Below are 17,521 nucleotides of genomic sequence, written 5' to 3'. Positions count from 1 at the left end.
GGTTCACCATGTTGTGGGGGGTGAGACTGACTCTGGGGGTGACTGTGACATGTCATGGCCAGTAACAAGCGCTAGAGCGGAGTATGATGCTGTGCTATCAGAGGTACTGACACAGAGAAATGACAGGGCTCCACAGGCTGAAGTCATGATAGCGGTGGCAGCCATTCCAGAAAATGTGACCTGTTTAGATGGGGACGGCTGGTTCCCGGATGACCGATTGGGTGGTGGTGACTCCCATTCAGACAGTGATGAAAGCGGAAAAGAAGGCAGTAAGACTGACTCTGGTATAAATAGCAAAGCTTCCTCCCGTCGCCAGAGACGTAAAAGAGGGAAAGCGGCTGAACAAATTGCACCCTCCGAGAAGAGTGTTAAAGAGGAGACAGGGACAGGTGCCAACAAAGATAATGTCCCTGAGATAGAAGTCGCCAACTCAGTGCAGCTGGATCAGGTGCGTTACCTGGAGTCCGAGCTCTCAGCAGTCAAGGCCTGGTTTGTAGCGAAGGAAGCACAGGGGTTCCAGAAACTTGCTAAAGGATTGTCTCATGAGAAGCAAAAGGTAACAGATTTACAGGCCGAGTTAACGCATCTGAGACAAGCCGCTGAGCACAGAGTAGATGAACTGGAGAAGGAAGTCTCTGAGCTCAAACATCACCTGTCAACGTGGCAAAGTGTGAATAAAGCCTTAAGGGAAGATGTGGATGTGCTCAGGGAAGCATTAAATGGTCTTCTGCAAGAGAAGGAGATGCTGGTCACAGACTCACAGCGGCGGTACCAGAGTGGTAATGAGGTGAAGCTGCCAGTGCCCATCCTGACCAAGGATCTGGAAGAGTGTAAAGCGGAGGAAGAATTGGCACTAAAAACAGAACAAGACAGTCACCCGGTCGTGGCAGATGTCTTAATGGAAAGGTCCATGGCAAAAGGGGAGCCGTCTATCCATGAAGAGAGTGAGACCCCACTCTTCAAGTGTATGATAGATGTACCTGAAGGTGTGCAAGAAGCCTGTAACGGTGAAGGTGTGCATGAGGCCTTTAAGAAGGGGGTCGAAGCGAATAGTGTGAACTGGGATCCAGAGACGAAACAGTTGGTGATACTGTCGACTAAGGAAGTCACAGTGAAGCGGGTGGCTATCCTGAAGGATATGCACCTACAATGTCTTCACATGAAACAAATGATCCTGTTGAGGAACAAGGAAGCAGCTCGACGTTTGGAGCATGCCAGGAAAGCGCAAAGTCGGCTGGGCTTTGTGGAAGACATCATTCGAGTACCCAGAAGTATGGTGGGGAAAGTCATTGGAAGATTTGGAAAAGTGGTGCAGGACCTGGTGAATAGATCCGGTGTGGTAAGACTGAGGATTTCGGATGAAGGTGAAGTCCAGGTAACTGGTGAAGATGAGATGGTTCCATTTGTTGTAATTGGCTCAGTAGATAGCCTTAGGAACATTCGAGTACTTCTTGAATACCGGGTGACGTATCTAAAGGAGATAGAGCAGCTAAGACTGGAACGTCTGAAGATTAATAAACAGCTGCAGAATATAAGATGGCGACCATTTCCAACCCAGAGTATGGAGATACAAAAAGGCACCCTAAAGAGTAGAAGAGTCCAAAGAAGTGACTCCTCTGTTAACTCAGGGCTGAGTGACCGAGGTGGGAGACCTGGTAGCAGACGTAGTAGCGAAGGGTCAGACTCAGACCAGACAGTCAGCTCGACTGTAAGTGGGTTGACCAAAAAGGGTCTGCTGACACAAATGGATGGTGACTCAAGGGTTGAAGCCCAGGGCCGACAAATTGACCGTTGGGGCCGGAAGAGGTCTGTCAAAGGTGACGTGGGTTCCCGGTATCGGAACCCCATGTTTATGTCATGTGTTCACCCCAATAGGGTTGAACAAAGGGGGGAGGTATGTGGTGCAGTGACCAATGTTACAGCCAGGGGGCGCTGCGTGTGCACTTCAAGATGCACTTGGAGGCATAATTGTGATGAGACAAAGTCCGGCAGAATTGTAGATGGCCGGTATGTGTGTTGCAGAGGAGGACACTCTGCGCTGTCAGTCTAAAGTTATGTTGTAGTCTGGGACCTGTAGTCCCATATGTAAATGTGTAAGTTCTAATGGGAGATTGGCAGGGCTAGTCATGAGAGATGGGAGGGTCAGACTAGCCACACACACCCACACTCCCACCCAGGGGAGTGGTTACAGGTATGTAATGTGACCAGGGTGTGGGTCACATGGTTCCTGTGTTTGGATCTGAATGGTACCTGTGAGGTTCCTGTGCAAGGTCCTGGACAGTCGGTGTTGGAGGCTCCTGGGAGTGGAGTCGTCCTGGAAGCACCTGGAGACCGTAGACCTGGACGGTCGGTGTTGGAGGCTCCTGGGAGTGGAGTCGTCCTGGAAGCACCTGGAGACCGTAGACCTGGACGGTCTGTGTTGAGGACCTGGGACTGACGTGAAGTCAGTGTGAGGAGTGGAACTCCTGAGAGGTAACCCCGGACAAGGGGATTGTAATATACAGCAGAGAAGCCTATCTGCTACATGAACTGTCTGATGTCCTTTAATGTTTTGTGGCTGTATTGCAATGGACTGTACATCATATGGTTTATGCAGTTTAATAAACCAGACTCATGTGAGGTACCATGCCTGAGTGCTTGAATCTTGTGCCAAGCGAGTGTCCCCCAACACACTCAGGTAGCGTAATCTTACAGGTACATACAACGTTTTGATTGCATTTTGGAGGGGGATTGCGGCAACCAAAAATGGTGCCAATGTTGGATCTTCCATTTGTTTCCAGTGTGGCATATTTTTCATATGATAAACTCTACTTTAAAGTGGTTGTACAAGGTTAAAGAAAAACATAGTTTTTTTTTTTCAGAAACAGTGTAGCACTTCTGTCCACAGGCAATTGCATCTAAGCTTTATTGAAGTGAATCAGACAGAGGTACAAAACCACATACAACCTAGGACACGTGGCACTGTTTATAGATGATAAGTGACTAGCCCTTAAAACACCAGAACACGCATACCTTGCATCAAGTAGTTTTGGGTCCAGAGGAGGATACATAGAACGAACCACATCATCAACCCTAAATATAGAAAAAACTGCATTTAGATGACAGATTATGATAGATCATCCATATTCTTACCGTACAAAGTATTTCCACATGTTTACTACTTGAACCGTGAGACTTCCCTGTGGGGCTCCGTACACATTGCCAAACTACAATTTCATGAGTGAGTCATATATTTAATGCCCTTGGTATGGTTCGATGGGAGATAAGGTAAGTCTTTCCTGATCTGATCATTGGATCTACTCCAGGTCTTAGATCTAAATACACTGTTCAAAAATTTAGTGAAGACTTAAACAACAAATATAACTCCAAGTCAATCACACTTCTGTGACATCAACATGTCCAGTTATGAAGCAACACCGATTGTGAATCAATTTGTCCAGCTGTTGTACAAATGGAACAGATAACAGGTAGAAATGATAGGTAATTAGCAAGACAACCCCTATAAAGGAATGGTTCTGAAGGTGGTGACCACAGACCATTTTTCTGTTCTCATCCTTTTTGGCTGTTGTTTTGGTCATTTTTACCTTTTGTCATTGCTTTTACCCCAAGAGGTACAGTAGGATGAGGTGGTGTCTACAGTACCACCCACAGAAGTTGCTCAGGTAGTGCAGCTCATCCAGGATGGTACATGAATTGCAAGCTGTGTCAAAAAGGGTAGCTGTGTCAGTCAGCACAGTGTTCAGAACATGGAGCAGATACCAAGAGACAAGCCAGTAAATACTGGCTTCATGAATCTGGAGCATCTGACCAGTGGCATACGCCTCCTTTTCACAACGCCAGAAATCTTACTTCAGTCAGTGCTACTGGAGAGATTTTTTTATTGTATAGAATGCCACAGCTCTTATGAAATCAGACAAGCTGTGCTGTCATTCCCCCATCTTACCCCACACCAAAACGTCAAAAGTTGCTACATTTTAGCACAATTATGAGTTGTACCAAAATGTTGCTACTTTTCAAAGCTTATATGCCACTTATTCAATGTAAAAGCTTTGATGAATCGGATTTAGTGTTCCTGTTGTTTCAGTAAATAACACATGTACATTAGCCACAATAAAAAAAATGCTGACCATACCTTTTGTATAGAAGCATTTACTGAGCGTGTGCAAATGTCATTGTGATATCGCCTTTTATTTGTGGATTATGTGCCATCAGCTGTGCATTGAAGTGTCCCCTGCCATTGTAATCCTGCCTCTGATGATAAGGAGCCTGCTAAAAACTCTGCCTTAAAGGACAGGAAGGATGCGTTTAAAAACGCTCCAGTGGACAGTAGGTAAAGATGTCCCTGCTACATATTGACATGAAATTATGGTCAAAACTCTTAGATAGAAGAATTAGTAATGTCCTACAAAATATCCACCCGGATCAAGCTGGTTTCGTTAAAGAAGGAAAAAGACAATTCTGTTTTGCACTCAATTTCTTATGCCTTGAAAAAGAGAACCCCCTGACACTCCTTTTAATTGATGCTGAGAGCATTCAATAGAATTAGCTGGAACTTTGGCAAGCCCTTTCGAAAAATTTGCTTTCCCAACTGCATTTGTCAACAGTATTCTACTACTATATTCTTAACCTTCAGCAAGAATAAGGGTGAATGGCTCCTCCTCACAGAGTGTCAAGATTCAGAATGGAACTCCCCAGGGTTTTCCTTTCTCCCTCGACTCTTTATACTAGTTATGGAAACTCTAGTACAAAAAAAAAATCAGACAAGACCCTGATATACAGGGACTGAGAATTTAAACACACAGATCAAAAAGTCAAAGCTTTTGCAGATGACCTTCTCTTCCTCTCAAACCCTAGTAGATTCTTCCCCAAGCTCATTGCAATCTGTGAACAGTTTTGTGAACTAGCTAACTTTAAAATCAATCTAGACAAATCAGAAGCCCTCAATATCTCTGCCCCAAAAATGACATTATAAGTATACAGAAACATTGGCCATTTCAATGACTCTCAAAACATATCAAATATTTAGGTATCAGCATTGCTGATGACAAGAGATCAGCAAGCACTAAAATGCTCTGATGCTTAATACTCGAACCAAGCAATTCCTAATACTCGGATTCTCATTTCAAGTAATGAGTATAATGGGAGTCAAAGGGAAATCTGAAAATTTTTCCGGCAGACACTAGAAGGAGGTCTGGGGGGGCAATGAAAATGTTGAAATAGATTAAAAAAGTGCTGAATGGAAGGAAAACAGCATGGAGAATATCCCTGAAAGCATCTCTGACTCACAGATCGCTGCAGAACAATGGTGTCACACTTTTACTCCACTTTAAGGACTGATAATAAATCATTCAAATGAGGAAAAATTAGTTTACAGGAAAAAAAAAGTAGTATATAAGGCAAAATTAAACCCTTTCTGACAGACGTACTATCCCGTCGAGGTGGGGTGGGCCCCTATGACCATCGACGGGATAGTACGTCATATGCGATCGGCAGCGCTCACGGGGGGAGCGCGGCCGGGTGTCAGCTGCCTATCGCAGCTGACATCCGGCACTATTTGCCGGGGGCGGTCCGTGACCGCTCCTGGCACGTTAACCCCCGGCACACTGCGATCAAAGATGATTGCGATGTGCTGGCGGTACAGGGAAGCATCGCGCAGGGAGGGGGCTCCCTGCGGGCTTCCCTGAGCCCCCCCGCAGCAACGCGATGTGATCGCGTTGCTGCGAGGGTCTCCGTACCTCCCTCCCTGCTCCAGGCCCGGATCCAATATGGCCGCGGCATCCGGGTCCTGCAGGGAGGGAGGTGGCTTCACAGAGCCTGCTCAGAACAAGCACTGTGAAGCCTGCAGTGCTCTCAGGCAGATCGGTGATCTGACAGAGTGCTTTGCAAACTGTCAGATCATCAATCTGTGATGTCCCCCCGGGACAAAATAAAAAGTTTAAAAAAAAAATTCCAAATGTGTAAAAAAAAAAAAAAAAAAAAAAAAAAATCGCCGCGTCCGTAACGACTCGACCTATAAAACTGGCCCACTAGTTAACCCCTTCAGTAAACACCGTAAGAAAAAAAAAACGAGGCAAGAACAACGTGTTATTATCATACCGCCGAACAAAAAGTGGAATAACACGCGATCAAAAAGACAGATATAAATAACCATGGTACCGCTGAAAACGTCATCTTGTCCTGCAAAAAACGAGCTGCCACACAGCATCATCAGCAAAAAAATAAAAAAGTTATAGTCCTGAGAATAAAGCGATGCAAAAATAATTATTTTTTCTGTAAAATAGTTTTTATCGTATAAAAGCGCCAAAACATAAAAAAAGATATAAATGAGGTGTCGCTGTAATCGTACTGACCCGAAGAATAAAACTGCTTTATCAATTTTACCAAACGCGGAACAGTATAAACGCCTCCCCCAAAAGAAATTCATGAATAGCTGGTTTTTGGTCATTCTGCCTCACAAAAATCGGAATAAAAAGCGATCAAAAAATGTCACGTGCCCGAAAATGTTACCAATAAAAACGTCAACTCGTCCCGCAAAAAACAAGACCTCATATGACTCTGTGGACCAAAATATGGAAAAATTATAGCTCTCAAAATGTGGTAATGCAAAAAAATATTTTTTGCTATAAAAAGCGTCTTTCAGTGTGTGACGGCTGCTAATCATAAAAATCCGCTAAAAAAACCCGCTATAAAAGTAAATCAAACCCCCCTTCATCACCCCCTTAGTTAGGGAAAAATAAAAAAATTAAAAAAAATGTATTTATTTCCATTTTCCCGTTAGGGCTAGGGTTAGAGCTAGGGCTAGGGTTAGGGTTGGGGCTAAAGTTAGGGTTAGGGTTTAGATTACATTTACAGTTGGGAATAGGGTTGGGATTAGGGTTAGGGGTGTGTCAGGGTTAGAGGTGTGGTTAGGGTTACCATTGGAATTATGGTTAGGGGTGTGTTTGGATTAGGGTTTCAGTTATAATTGGGGGGTTTCCACTGTTTAGGCACATCAGGGGCTCTCCAAACATGACATGGCGTCCGATCTCAATTCCAGCCAATTCTGCGTTGAAAAAGTAAAACAGTGCTCCTTCCCTTCCGAGCTCTCCCGTGTGCCCAAACAGGGGTTTACCCCAACATATGGGGTATCAGTGTACTCAGGACAAATTGTACAACAACTTTTGCAGTCCAATTTCTTCTCTTACCCTTGGGAAAATAAAACATTGGGGGCGAAAAGATAATTTTTGTGAAAAAATGATTTTTTTATTTTTACGGTTCTGCATTATAAACTTCTGTGAAGCACTTGGTGGGTCAAAGTGCTCACCACACATCTAGATAAGTTTCTTAGGGGGTCTACTTTCCAAAATTGTGTCACTTGTGGGGGGTTTCAATGTTTAGGCACATCAGGGGCTCTCCAAACGCAACATGGTGTCCCATCTCGATTCCAGTCAATTTTGCATTGAAAAGTCAAATGGCGCTCCTTCGCTTCCGAGCTCTGTCATGCGCCCAAACAGTGGTTTACCCCCACATGTGGGGTATCGGTGTACTCAGGACAAATTGTACAACAACTTTTGGTGGTCCATTTTCTCCTGTTACCCTTGGTAAAATAAAAGAAATTGGAGCTGAAGTAAATTTTTTTGTGAAAAAAAGTTAAATGTTCATTTTTATTTATACATTCCAAAAATTCCTGTGAAGCACCAGAAGGGTTAATAAACTTCTTGAATATGGTTTTGAGCACCATGAGGGGTGCAGTTTTTAGAATGGTGTCACTCTTGGGTATTTTCTATCATATAGACCCCTCAAAATGACTTCAAATGAGATGTGGTCCCTAATATAAAAAATGGTGTTGTAAAAATGAGAAATTGCTGGTCAACTTTTAACCCTTATAACTCCCTAACAAAAAAAGATTTTGGTTCCAAAATTGTGCTGATGTAAAGTAGACATGTGGGAAATGTTACTTATTAAGTATTTTGTGTGATATATCTCTGTGATTTAATTGCATAAAAATTCAAATTTGGAAAATTGCGAAATTTTCATAATTTTCGCCAAATTTCCATTTTTTTCACAAATAAACGCAGGTACTATCAAAGAATTTTTACCACTATCATGAAGTACAATATGTCACGAGAAAACAATGTCAGAATCACTGGGATCCGTTGAAGCGTTCCAGAGTTATAACCTCATAAAGGGACAGTGGTCAGAATGGTAAAAATTGGCCCGGTCATTAACGTGCAAACCACCCTTGGGGTAAAGGGGTAAAAAACAAAAACAAAAAAAACCATTCAATTTAACCCCTTCATGACTGGACCTTTTTCCGGTTTTGTGTTTTTGTTTTTCACTCCCCTCCTTCCCAGAGCCATAACTTTCTTATTTTTCTGTCAATATGGCCATGTCAGGGCTAATTTTTTGCAGGACGAGTTGTACTTTTGAACAACACCATTGGTTTTACCATGTCGTGTACTAGAAAATGGGAGAAAAGGGCCAAGTGTGGTGAAATTGCAAAAAAAAAGTGCAATCCCACACTTTCTTTTTGTTTGGCTTTTTTTGCTAGGTTCACTAAATGCTAAAACTGACCAGTCATTATTATTCTCCAGGCCATTACAAGTTCATAGACACCAAACATGTCTAGGTTCTTTTTTATCTAATTCCAAACTTTGCTAAAAAAAAAAAAAGTTGCGTAATTTTCTCATACCCGCAGTGTCTCCATTTTCCTTGATCTCAGGTTGGGTGAGGGCTTATTTTTTGTGCACTTAACTGATGTTTTTAATATCATTTTGGTGCAGATACAATCTTTTGATCGCCTGTTATTGCATTTTAATGCAATGTCGCGATGACCAAAAAAACTTAATTTTGACTTTTTTTTTATCGCTATGCCGTTTAGCAATCAGGTTAATGCTTTTTTTTATTAATGGATCGGGTGATTCTGAACGCGACAATACACATATTTGGTATTTTTGGTTTTTTTTATTCTTTTATTTTGAATGGGCTGAAAGGAGGTGATTTGAATTTTTATATTTTTTTACATTGTTAAACACATTTTTTTTTACTTTTGCCATGCTTCTATAGTGTCCATAGGAGGCTAGAAGCTGGCACAACTCGATCGGCTCTGCTACATAGCGGCGATGTTCAGATCGCCTCCATGTAGTAGAATTGCCGAGTTGCTATGAGCGCCAACCACAGGGTGGCGTTCACAGCAATCCAGCACTGACAACCAAAGAGATCTCAGAGAGACCTCGGGTTGTCATGCTGACGAACCGATGACCCCCGATCACGTGACGGGGGTCAGAGGTGCGCGTATTTCTGGCCTGACGGTCGGAACCGCAATTTAAATGCCGCTGTCAGAGTTTTAACTAGTTAATAGGCACAGGTGGATCGCGATTCCACCCGCGCCTATTGAGCACACATGTCAGCTGTTCAAAACCGATGTCAGTAAGGAGTTAAGTAAACTAAAATTGAATTTTTATTCAAAAATTGGAAATGTCGTTGAAATTTATGAAGGAATCAAGAAGTGGCAAAAATTAGTGACTCTTATGCTCAAAGAGCATATCCTGCCAAAAATAACAAGCTGGGTAATCCATACACCCTTGAAGGCACCAACTGCAGTGCTTCATTCAAATATTGTGAACAAAGTTTAGTTGTGTTACTCCTACACTAATAAAGACTCTGCACACAGTGCAAAACCTGCCAATAATTACAAGCAGGGTAATCCATACACCCTTAAAGGCACCAGCTGGAGTGCCTCACACAAAAATTAATAGTGTAGTTGTGGTACTTTTACACTCATAAAGGCTTTGCACAAAGTACAAAGCCCTGAAAAAATTATAAGTGTCATCCAGTCATCCCTAGATCCTAGAAGGCAACAACTGGTGGACCTCATTCAAGTATTGAACATTAAAACAACTTTATATGCTGCTGTGATCTGGTGGTGTGGAAAAGTTGGGTCTAATCCAGGCTTTGTTCATTGTTATCAGAGTGAGCCTGTCAGTACTTTCTGTTGGCAGGCAAAAGCGCCTGTCTGATATGACAACTCCAGTGGCTCAAAAACCCCGCTCTGACAAGACACTAGCAGCAAGGCAGCACAAGACCTCCAAGGCATAGAGGGACAGCTCATGGCAGGTGTCCGGCATTGAGATAGCTGAAGGTCTCAGAGGAATTAAGGAGTATGCTGGTTTGGTTGACCAGGAATTGCTTGACAATCTTTAAAAACCTTGCCCTCATTGTCTAAAATAACAGGTTGTAAGGGCATGGATGCTGGGACGGTGTCATGAAAGTGGCCCAGGCCTTTGACAGTGCGCCTCTGCTGTAATTGGTGTGTGTCTCCCTCGCCTCTCCTCTTTGGTTGAGCACGGAAGCTTGCCCCCTGCTGCTAACGTTGTGTGATGGAAATTTTTTCAACATGTTTTCCAAAATGGCCCTCTGCACCATTTTAGTAGACCTCTCCACCTCAGGAAGGAGAGGTGCAAAGTTCCCCTTATAGCAGAAGTCTAACAGCGTGAACAAGCAGTGCTCTTTTTTTGCCAAGATGAATGTAATGTGAGGGTCATGGGAAAGGCAACGGTACATAAAGTTTGCCATATGTGCCTACAGCACTGAAAACAGTGAGAGCAGGTAGCGATTGATAGGACTATTACTCCTATTGGATATGACTTTTTTTTCAAAGACTTGAATGGGCGAGTCTCATCTAAAATACAGAAGAGACAAGTGCATGTTGTGATTTTTTTATCACCCATGTATTTGGTCCGTGTGAACAGTTCATCTGAATAGCCTAAGTGAATAACACTGGTCTAATTGCTAATAGTTCTTTTTAACAGATACCACTCGGAAGGAAAATACAGCCGTATGAACGCAGCCTGAAGATGGACAATGCCAATTTAGGTCTCTAATGGATTCCTTTTGATCTTGGAGCAATTTGATCAGTTTTTATCTTAGTATTTGTAAGAAGAAAACAAGTGGAAGAATCAGAGGAAAAGTAAAATTGAATTATGCGCACCACTTCCGTATTTCTCACGCACTCATAGTTTTGGTTTAGAAATACTGAGGTAAAAAACACATTAAATGCTCAACGTGTGAGTGTGGCCTTGGAGTTGTCTCACCCCAATTAATAACACTGGTGAAGACTCTGATGTCCCTACTGTACATGAGGAGATGGGTTTCCTTTTGCACAATGTCAAGATCTACTGGTCACCAATATGGAGTCTATAGGTTCCTTCCAAACTAATGTTGGAAGGTTATTGCTCCATTGATGACAGCCTGCACTTTTCCTCCAAATATCAAATATTAGCTTATTTACCCAGTGTTAGGCAAATGCAGCAACAATGGGAAGGAAGGATTATGACCTTCTCACAATGGTCACCACACAGCATGCAAGGAAGCCATATTGTTTCTTGCAGAACCCTCACAGCTGGAGAGAAATGGATGGCATCTGTTATTTGCTTTTTTGTTGTATATCAGTTTAATAGTTTTTATACTCCAGTAGTTTGAAACCAACTTGCTTCACTCCATAAAAACCCCACTGTCCCTATAGTAGTTTTTTACCTGGAGGCAGGATTCTCTTTTACCTAGAAACCCAATGACATAAGAAGCAGACATAGTGTAGGCCGAGTCACTCTACACAAGAATACAGCCTATTCATTATCCAGTCACTGATGAGAATTCTGAGCCTTTGTCTGCCTTCATTGTGAAGGTTCACGCATATTAGTTCAGCCCACCAAATTGTAGACCTCATTGTAAATACTGGCCTGGTGCATTTATATAGATACCCTACAGAACAATGATCTCTAGCTGTTGAAACACTACAACACCCAGTGTAATGTGAGATATCCTAATCCCAAACTGTCCTAAAAGCAAAGCTTCTGAAAAGTCTTTAAAGGGTTGTCCTACCAAGTCAAACCTATGTGACTGGTTCAGAAGAATGGATTATACAGTTTCTGTCCATTTTAACATTGGATAGCACAAGCAGAGCACACTGACAAATAAATAATAATAATCTTTATTTATATAGTGCCAACATATTCCAGAGCGCTTTACAGTTTAACAGTTTCAAACACGACAGTCATAAGCAACAACGTTAGCAATACAATCATTTTTTGTTGTTGTTTCCATGGTGAGAAAAGGGCGGATTCTAGAGATGTTTTATAGGTGTAAGCGACAAAAGCGGGCAAGAGATTGTATATGGGATGTGAAGGTGAGATTGGAATCAAACTTAACACCCAGATAGTGCGCCTGCTGCCGGGGTGTTATTATGGTGCCACCGACTGAGAGGGAAATGTCAGATTTAGGGAGGTTGGTAGATGGCGGGAGCAGAAGAAGTTCAGTTTTGGAGAGGTTGAGTTTCAGATAGAGCGCGGACATGATGTTGGAGACTGTGGACAGAGTCACTGGCGTTCTGCAGTACAGCAGGGGTAAGGTGAGGGGATGATGTGTATAGTTGTGTGTCGTCAGCGTAAAGATGGTACTGAAAGCCAGATCTGCTGATGGTCTGTCCAATTGGGGCCATGTAGAGAGAGAAGAGAAGGGGGCCAAGGACTAAGCCCTGAGGTACCCTGACAGCGAGAGGAAGAGATGATGAAATGGAGCCAGCAAACAAAACACTGAAGGAGCGATCAGAAAGGTAGGAAGAGAACCAGGAGAGAGCAGTGTCCTTAATGCCTAGTGAATGGAGCCTAGAGAGTAGGAGATGGTGGTCAACAGTGTCGAAAGGTCAAGAAGAATGAGCAGAGAGTGGTCACCATTATATTTTGCTGTCAGAAGGTCATTCGTCACTTTGAGTGCAGGTTCTGTTGAATGTAGGGGGCGGAAGCCGGATTGTGAAGAGTCTAGGAGGGAGTGAGTGGAGAAGTAACAGGTAAGGTAGGAGTAGACTAGGCACTCCAAGAGTTTTGAGATGAAGGGGAGATTGGAGACTGGTCTGTAGTTATTTGTGCAGGATTGATCGAGAGAGAGTTTCTTTAATAATGGAGTAATGATAGAGTGTTTGAAGGAGGATGGGGAAATGCCCGAGGAGAGGAAGAGATTAAAGATTGTAGTTAGGTGAGTTGTGACAACTGGAGAGAGACTGGAGGAGATGAGAGGGAATGAGGTCAGTAGTGCATGTAGTCAGACGAGAAGAAGAGAGGAGCCTGAAGACTTCTTCTTCTGTGATGGGATCAAATGTGGAGAGTGAGCCAGGGGACATGCAGGGGGGGATGGGAATCACTGAACTTGGTGGTTGAGAGCAGATTTCCTGACGGATGTTATCTATTTTCTCTAAAAAGTGGGAGGCCAGGTCATCAGCACAAATGTCTGTATTAGGCTACGTTCAGACTAGCGTTGCGCGCCGCTGCGTCGGCGACGCAACGCACGCCGTGCACAAAAACGCGGCAAAACGCACGCAAAAACGCTGCGTTTTGCGATGCGTGCGTCGTTTTTTGCCGAAAATCGGACGCAAGAAAAATGCAACTTGTTGGTCCGACGCTAGCGGCAAAAAAGACGCAAGTGTTGCAAAAAGCAACACACAAAAACGCATGCGTCCCCCATGTTAAACATAGGGGCGCATGACGCGTGCGTCGCCACTGCGTCGCCCGACGCTAAGGCGACGCACACTAGCAGAACGCTAGTGTGAACGTAGCCATAGGGGCTTGTGCTTTGGCCTGAGGAGGGAGTGAAAGGTGTTAAAAAGTTTATTGGGTTTGTTGGATAATGAGGAGATCAGGGTGCTGTAGTAGGTCTGTTTGGCGAGGTGAAGGGCAGAGTTATAGGTTTTTAACAAATTTGAAGTGGATGAAGTCTTCTGGTGTGCGAGTTTTCCTCCATAAGCGTTCAGCACTCCTACAGCACTCCTACAGCATCGCTGGAGAAATCGAGTTTGCAATGTGAGCCAGGGCTGTCTCACTCTGTGTTTGGAGGTTCTGAGGGTGAGGGGCGCTACTTGGTCCAGGGTGCTTCTGAGAGTGTCATTGTAGTAGTGTACAGCCAGATCAGGACAGGAAAAAGAGGAGATTGGGGACAGTGATGAGTGTAGGGAGTCTGAAAGTGTATGAGGGTCAATAGCTTGTAGATTTCTGACTGAATGGTAGGTAGGAGTGTGCTGGGATGGTCGAGGATTTGTGAGCGCGGAGGAGAGAATGTTGTAGTCAGAGAGGAGAAGCAGTGAGTTATTTAGGTAGGAGATTGAACAGAGCTGGACAAAGACCAGGTCAAGGGTGTTACCGTCCTTGTGTGTCTCAGAGGTTGAGAGCTGTGAGAGGCTGAGAGAAGTGGTTAGTGATAGAAGCTGGGACGCAGATGTGGAAGTGGGGCTGTTGATGGGGATGTTGAAGTCTCCCAAGATAAGGGTTGGGAGTTCTGAGGACATAAAGTGTGGCAACCAGGCTGAGAAATGGTCCAGGAAGTGGGTGGGTGAGCCTGGGGGCCGATATATGACAGCTAGTCTGAGGGAGAGGGGACGAAAGAGCCCGATGGTGTGGACCTCAAAAGAAGGGAATGAGAATGACGGAACTGGGGGGGGATGAGCAGGAAAGTGAATTGTGGGGACAGGAGTATGCTGACTCCACCATCAGGTCTGTTTGTGGGTCTCGGGAAATGGGGAAAATTGTAGGCCACCATGAGAAATGGCAGCAGCGGAGACAGTGTCAGAGTCCTGGATTCAGGTTTCAGTGAGGGCCAACAGATTTAGAGAGTTGTTTAGAAAGTAGTTGTGCAGGAAAGGAAGCTTGTTACATACAGGCCGTGGATTCCAAAGGGCACAATTGAAAGAGAGAGATGAGGGAGTGCAAGTAATATTAATAAGGTTAGTATGGTTTTGATATGAGATAGGGTAGCGGTTGGGGGATCGTGGACCAGGGTTGGGGGAGATGTCCCCCGAAATCAGTAGGAGTAGGAAGATAAAAGGCAAGACGTTTTTGAAATTGCACAAAAAAACTTTGTACAATGTGTTTGGGCAAGATGGACTGAGGTTTTTCCTGGAAGGTGAGAAGTGCATGGGAGCTATACATGGGAGAGGGAAATATAGAGGGGCTGATGTGTATGAGTCGTGATGGAGGGGGGGATGGTGCTGTGAATGTGGATGGCAAGGGAACATAGGAGGATAGGAATAAAGCACATGGATAAAAGAGAGAGCAGAGTGTGAGTTACCTGACTCCTGCCCTGACTAACTGCCATGGAGTAACTGCCTTTAGCTTGATGCCTAGCTAATGCGATGCTTTGCTGAATGCGTGCGACCCCACACATGCATGCATCCCTAAGAATGAATCTAAATTTATAGGCCCCCAGTACAGGGAGAGGAGAGTGGGATTATGGGAGCTGGTTAGTTATAAATTAGCCACAGCTTCTCAACACATCCTGGTGTGGAAAATCTGATCAAAGACGCAGTCATGATTACATCTCTATACTATAGCACCTCTCTTGAGAGAACATCTACAGAGATCCTCCAGCTGGACCTACAACAGTAAGTATTGGGAACCATGTAACTGATGAATTCTAAAAAAGGAGTTGAATGACATGATTACCATTCAGGCTGCTTGCTGACATTAAATGGAGTGAAAAGACATGCAGGGTAGTTCAGTTCAGTAGTTGAGTGACATGAAATGTTATTGAATAAGTCTATTCAGATGAGAGTTTTTCTTTTCACATATTCAGAGTGTCTGAATAAAAAAAAGTTTCAACATGCACCATTCCTTTCTGTATATAGTAGATAACGCATTTGAAAAAAAAAGTGAAAAGGGATTTAGGGGTAGCGTTTCCCTTTGTTGAGAGTGACATGAGAGGCTTGCCAGTGTAAGGAGGCTTTTAAGGCATGCAATGTTCCTCTGGAAAATTAAATATGCAAATTGCCATTTTAGTGAGGAAGAAGACTTGAACTCTAGTGCCACCTATTAGAAGTAACAATCCTAAAGGTCAATATTAACCATTTAATGAGCCTTATATTATGAAAATCAATTTCCCAGAGGGGCATTGGGTGCCTTTTAAGGCTGCTTACACTGGCATGCCAGGAATGTCACTCTCAATAAGGATAAAACATCCAAATCCAAACTGAAGAAAGGGACAGCGCCACACCGGATAGTGAAAAGCAGCTCACATATTTATGCTGCCTCCTGCGGCAACGTTTCGGCCCGAAGACCTTTGTCAAGGGCTTGACAAAGGTCTTCAGACCGAAACGTTGCCGCAGGAGGCAGAATAAATATGTGAGCTGCTTTTCACTATCCAGTGTGGCGCTGTCCCTTTCTTCAGTTTGGATTTGGATGTTTTGTCTGGGATGGACCCCCTGGTGAGGACGTGCACCCCAATGTCCACAGAGACTATATGATTACAGGGTGCGGCTTTACGGTTTTCTTTGAAACTTTCTCAATAATGATAAACGCTACCTCTTAGATCCTAGTCAGAAGCCTCTCCTACAGCCAAATCATATCTTTACATTGATGAGGGACAACACTGTCTACAAATTGAGACTCTGGTTTGGCTTTTTGCTAGGCTTGTTAAAGGGTCGACATTGACTTTTAGGATTGTTACTTCCAATAGGTGGCACTAGAGTTCAAGTCCTGTTCCTCTTTGAAGTGGCAATTTGTGTACATAAAAAAGAAAAGAAAAACAATCAGTGTTACAAGGAGTTGTGTCCAAAGCATAGGATAAAAACTAACCAGCTTAGGCTACGTTCACATTGGCGTTCCGCCAATGTGCGTCGCTGTTGCGCCGGCGACGCAGCGGCGACGCAGCGGCGACGCGCCCCTATGTTTAACATAGGGGACGCGTGCGTCGTTTTGGTGGCGTTTTTCGCCACGTGCGTCGTTTCCGACGCTAGCGTCGGACGCAAGAAAACGCTACATGTAGCATTTTCTGTGCGTCCGATTTTCGTCGGAAAACGACGCACGCGTCGCAAAACGCGCGCGTTTTTGCGCGCGTTTTAGCGTGCGTCGCGCGTTGCGTCGCCGACGCACGGCGGCGCAACGCTAATGTGAACGTAGCCTAAGGTGTCTGAAATCTGAGGAGTGAGAAGTAGTCATGTTGCCCTGAGTCAAGGTAACTTGTCTTAGGGCAACGAATGTACCTGGGGAATAGGTATGGAAATAGGAATATTCCCTGTGGGAAATGTTAGGGCTAAAAAGGGCACTAAATCCACTTGTAGTGAGAAAGGATTAATGCAATATATGTAGCATAATTATGAAACATAGATATAAAATTAAGATGATGAATAACTCTAGGTAGCCTAATGGCTACGTTCCCACGATGAGCGTTTGGTTTGTTTTTTATGCTGCTTATTTTCAGGAAAAAATCCAGCAAGTAACCTATTTTACTCAATAGCTGCAGAAAATGTGCAACATCAAAAGCTCACCAATAGCTCATCGTGGGAACATAGCCTTAGAGTTATTTAACTTCTTTGTTTTATAAGTATACTATATACATATTTATTACTAGATGGTGGCCCAATTTTAACGCATCGGGTATTCTAGAATATGTATGTAGTTTATTTATGAAGATTTAATAATAATGCAATGAATACGCAGGATTTTACGGGTAAAATATATACATTATCAGTGAAGAATTGTTTAAATCCCGCGCCAATATCGCT

General features: G+C 43.7%; 1 protein-coding gene across 3 annotated transcripts in view; it reads right to left on the bottom strand.

The window, feature by feature from the left end:
* Positions 1-17,521, bottom strand: part of TMEM98 (transmembrane protein 98) — a 170,832-nt gene that overhangs the window by 19,263 nt on the left and 134,048 nt on the right. For all 3 annotated transcript variants that reach the window (XM_069751515.1, XM_069751514.1, XM_069751513.1), the window contains exon 6: positions 3,013-3,072. In XM_069751515.1, the coding sequence (XP_069607616.1) occupies positions 3,013-3,072 (60 nt within the window). The remainder of the gene's footprint in view (positions 1-3,012; positions 3,073-17,521) is intronic.

Source organism: Ranitomeya imitator, chromosome 2, assembly GCF_032444005.1.
Source record: "Ranitomeya imitator isolate aRanImi1 chromosome 2, aRanImi1.pri, whole genome shotgun sequence".
Classification (NCBI taxonomy): Eukaryota; Metazoa; Chordata; class Amphibia; order Anura; family Dendrobatidae; genus Ranitomeya; species Ranitomeya imitator.
Note: the sequence above shows the minus strand (reverse complement) of the source record. Positions and strands in the feature narration are given on the sequence as shown.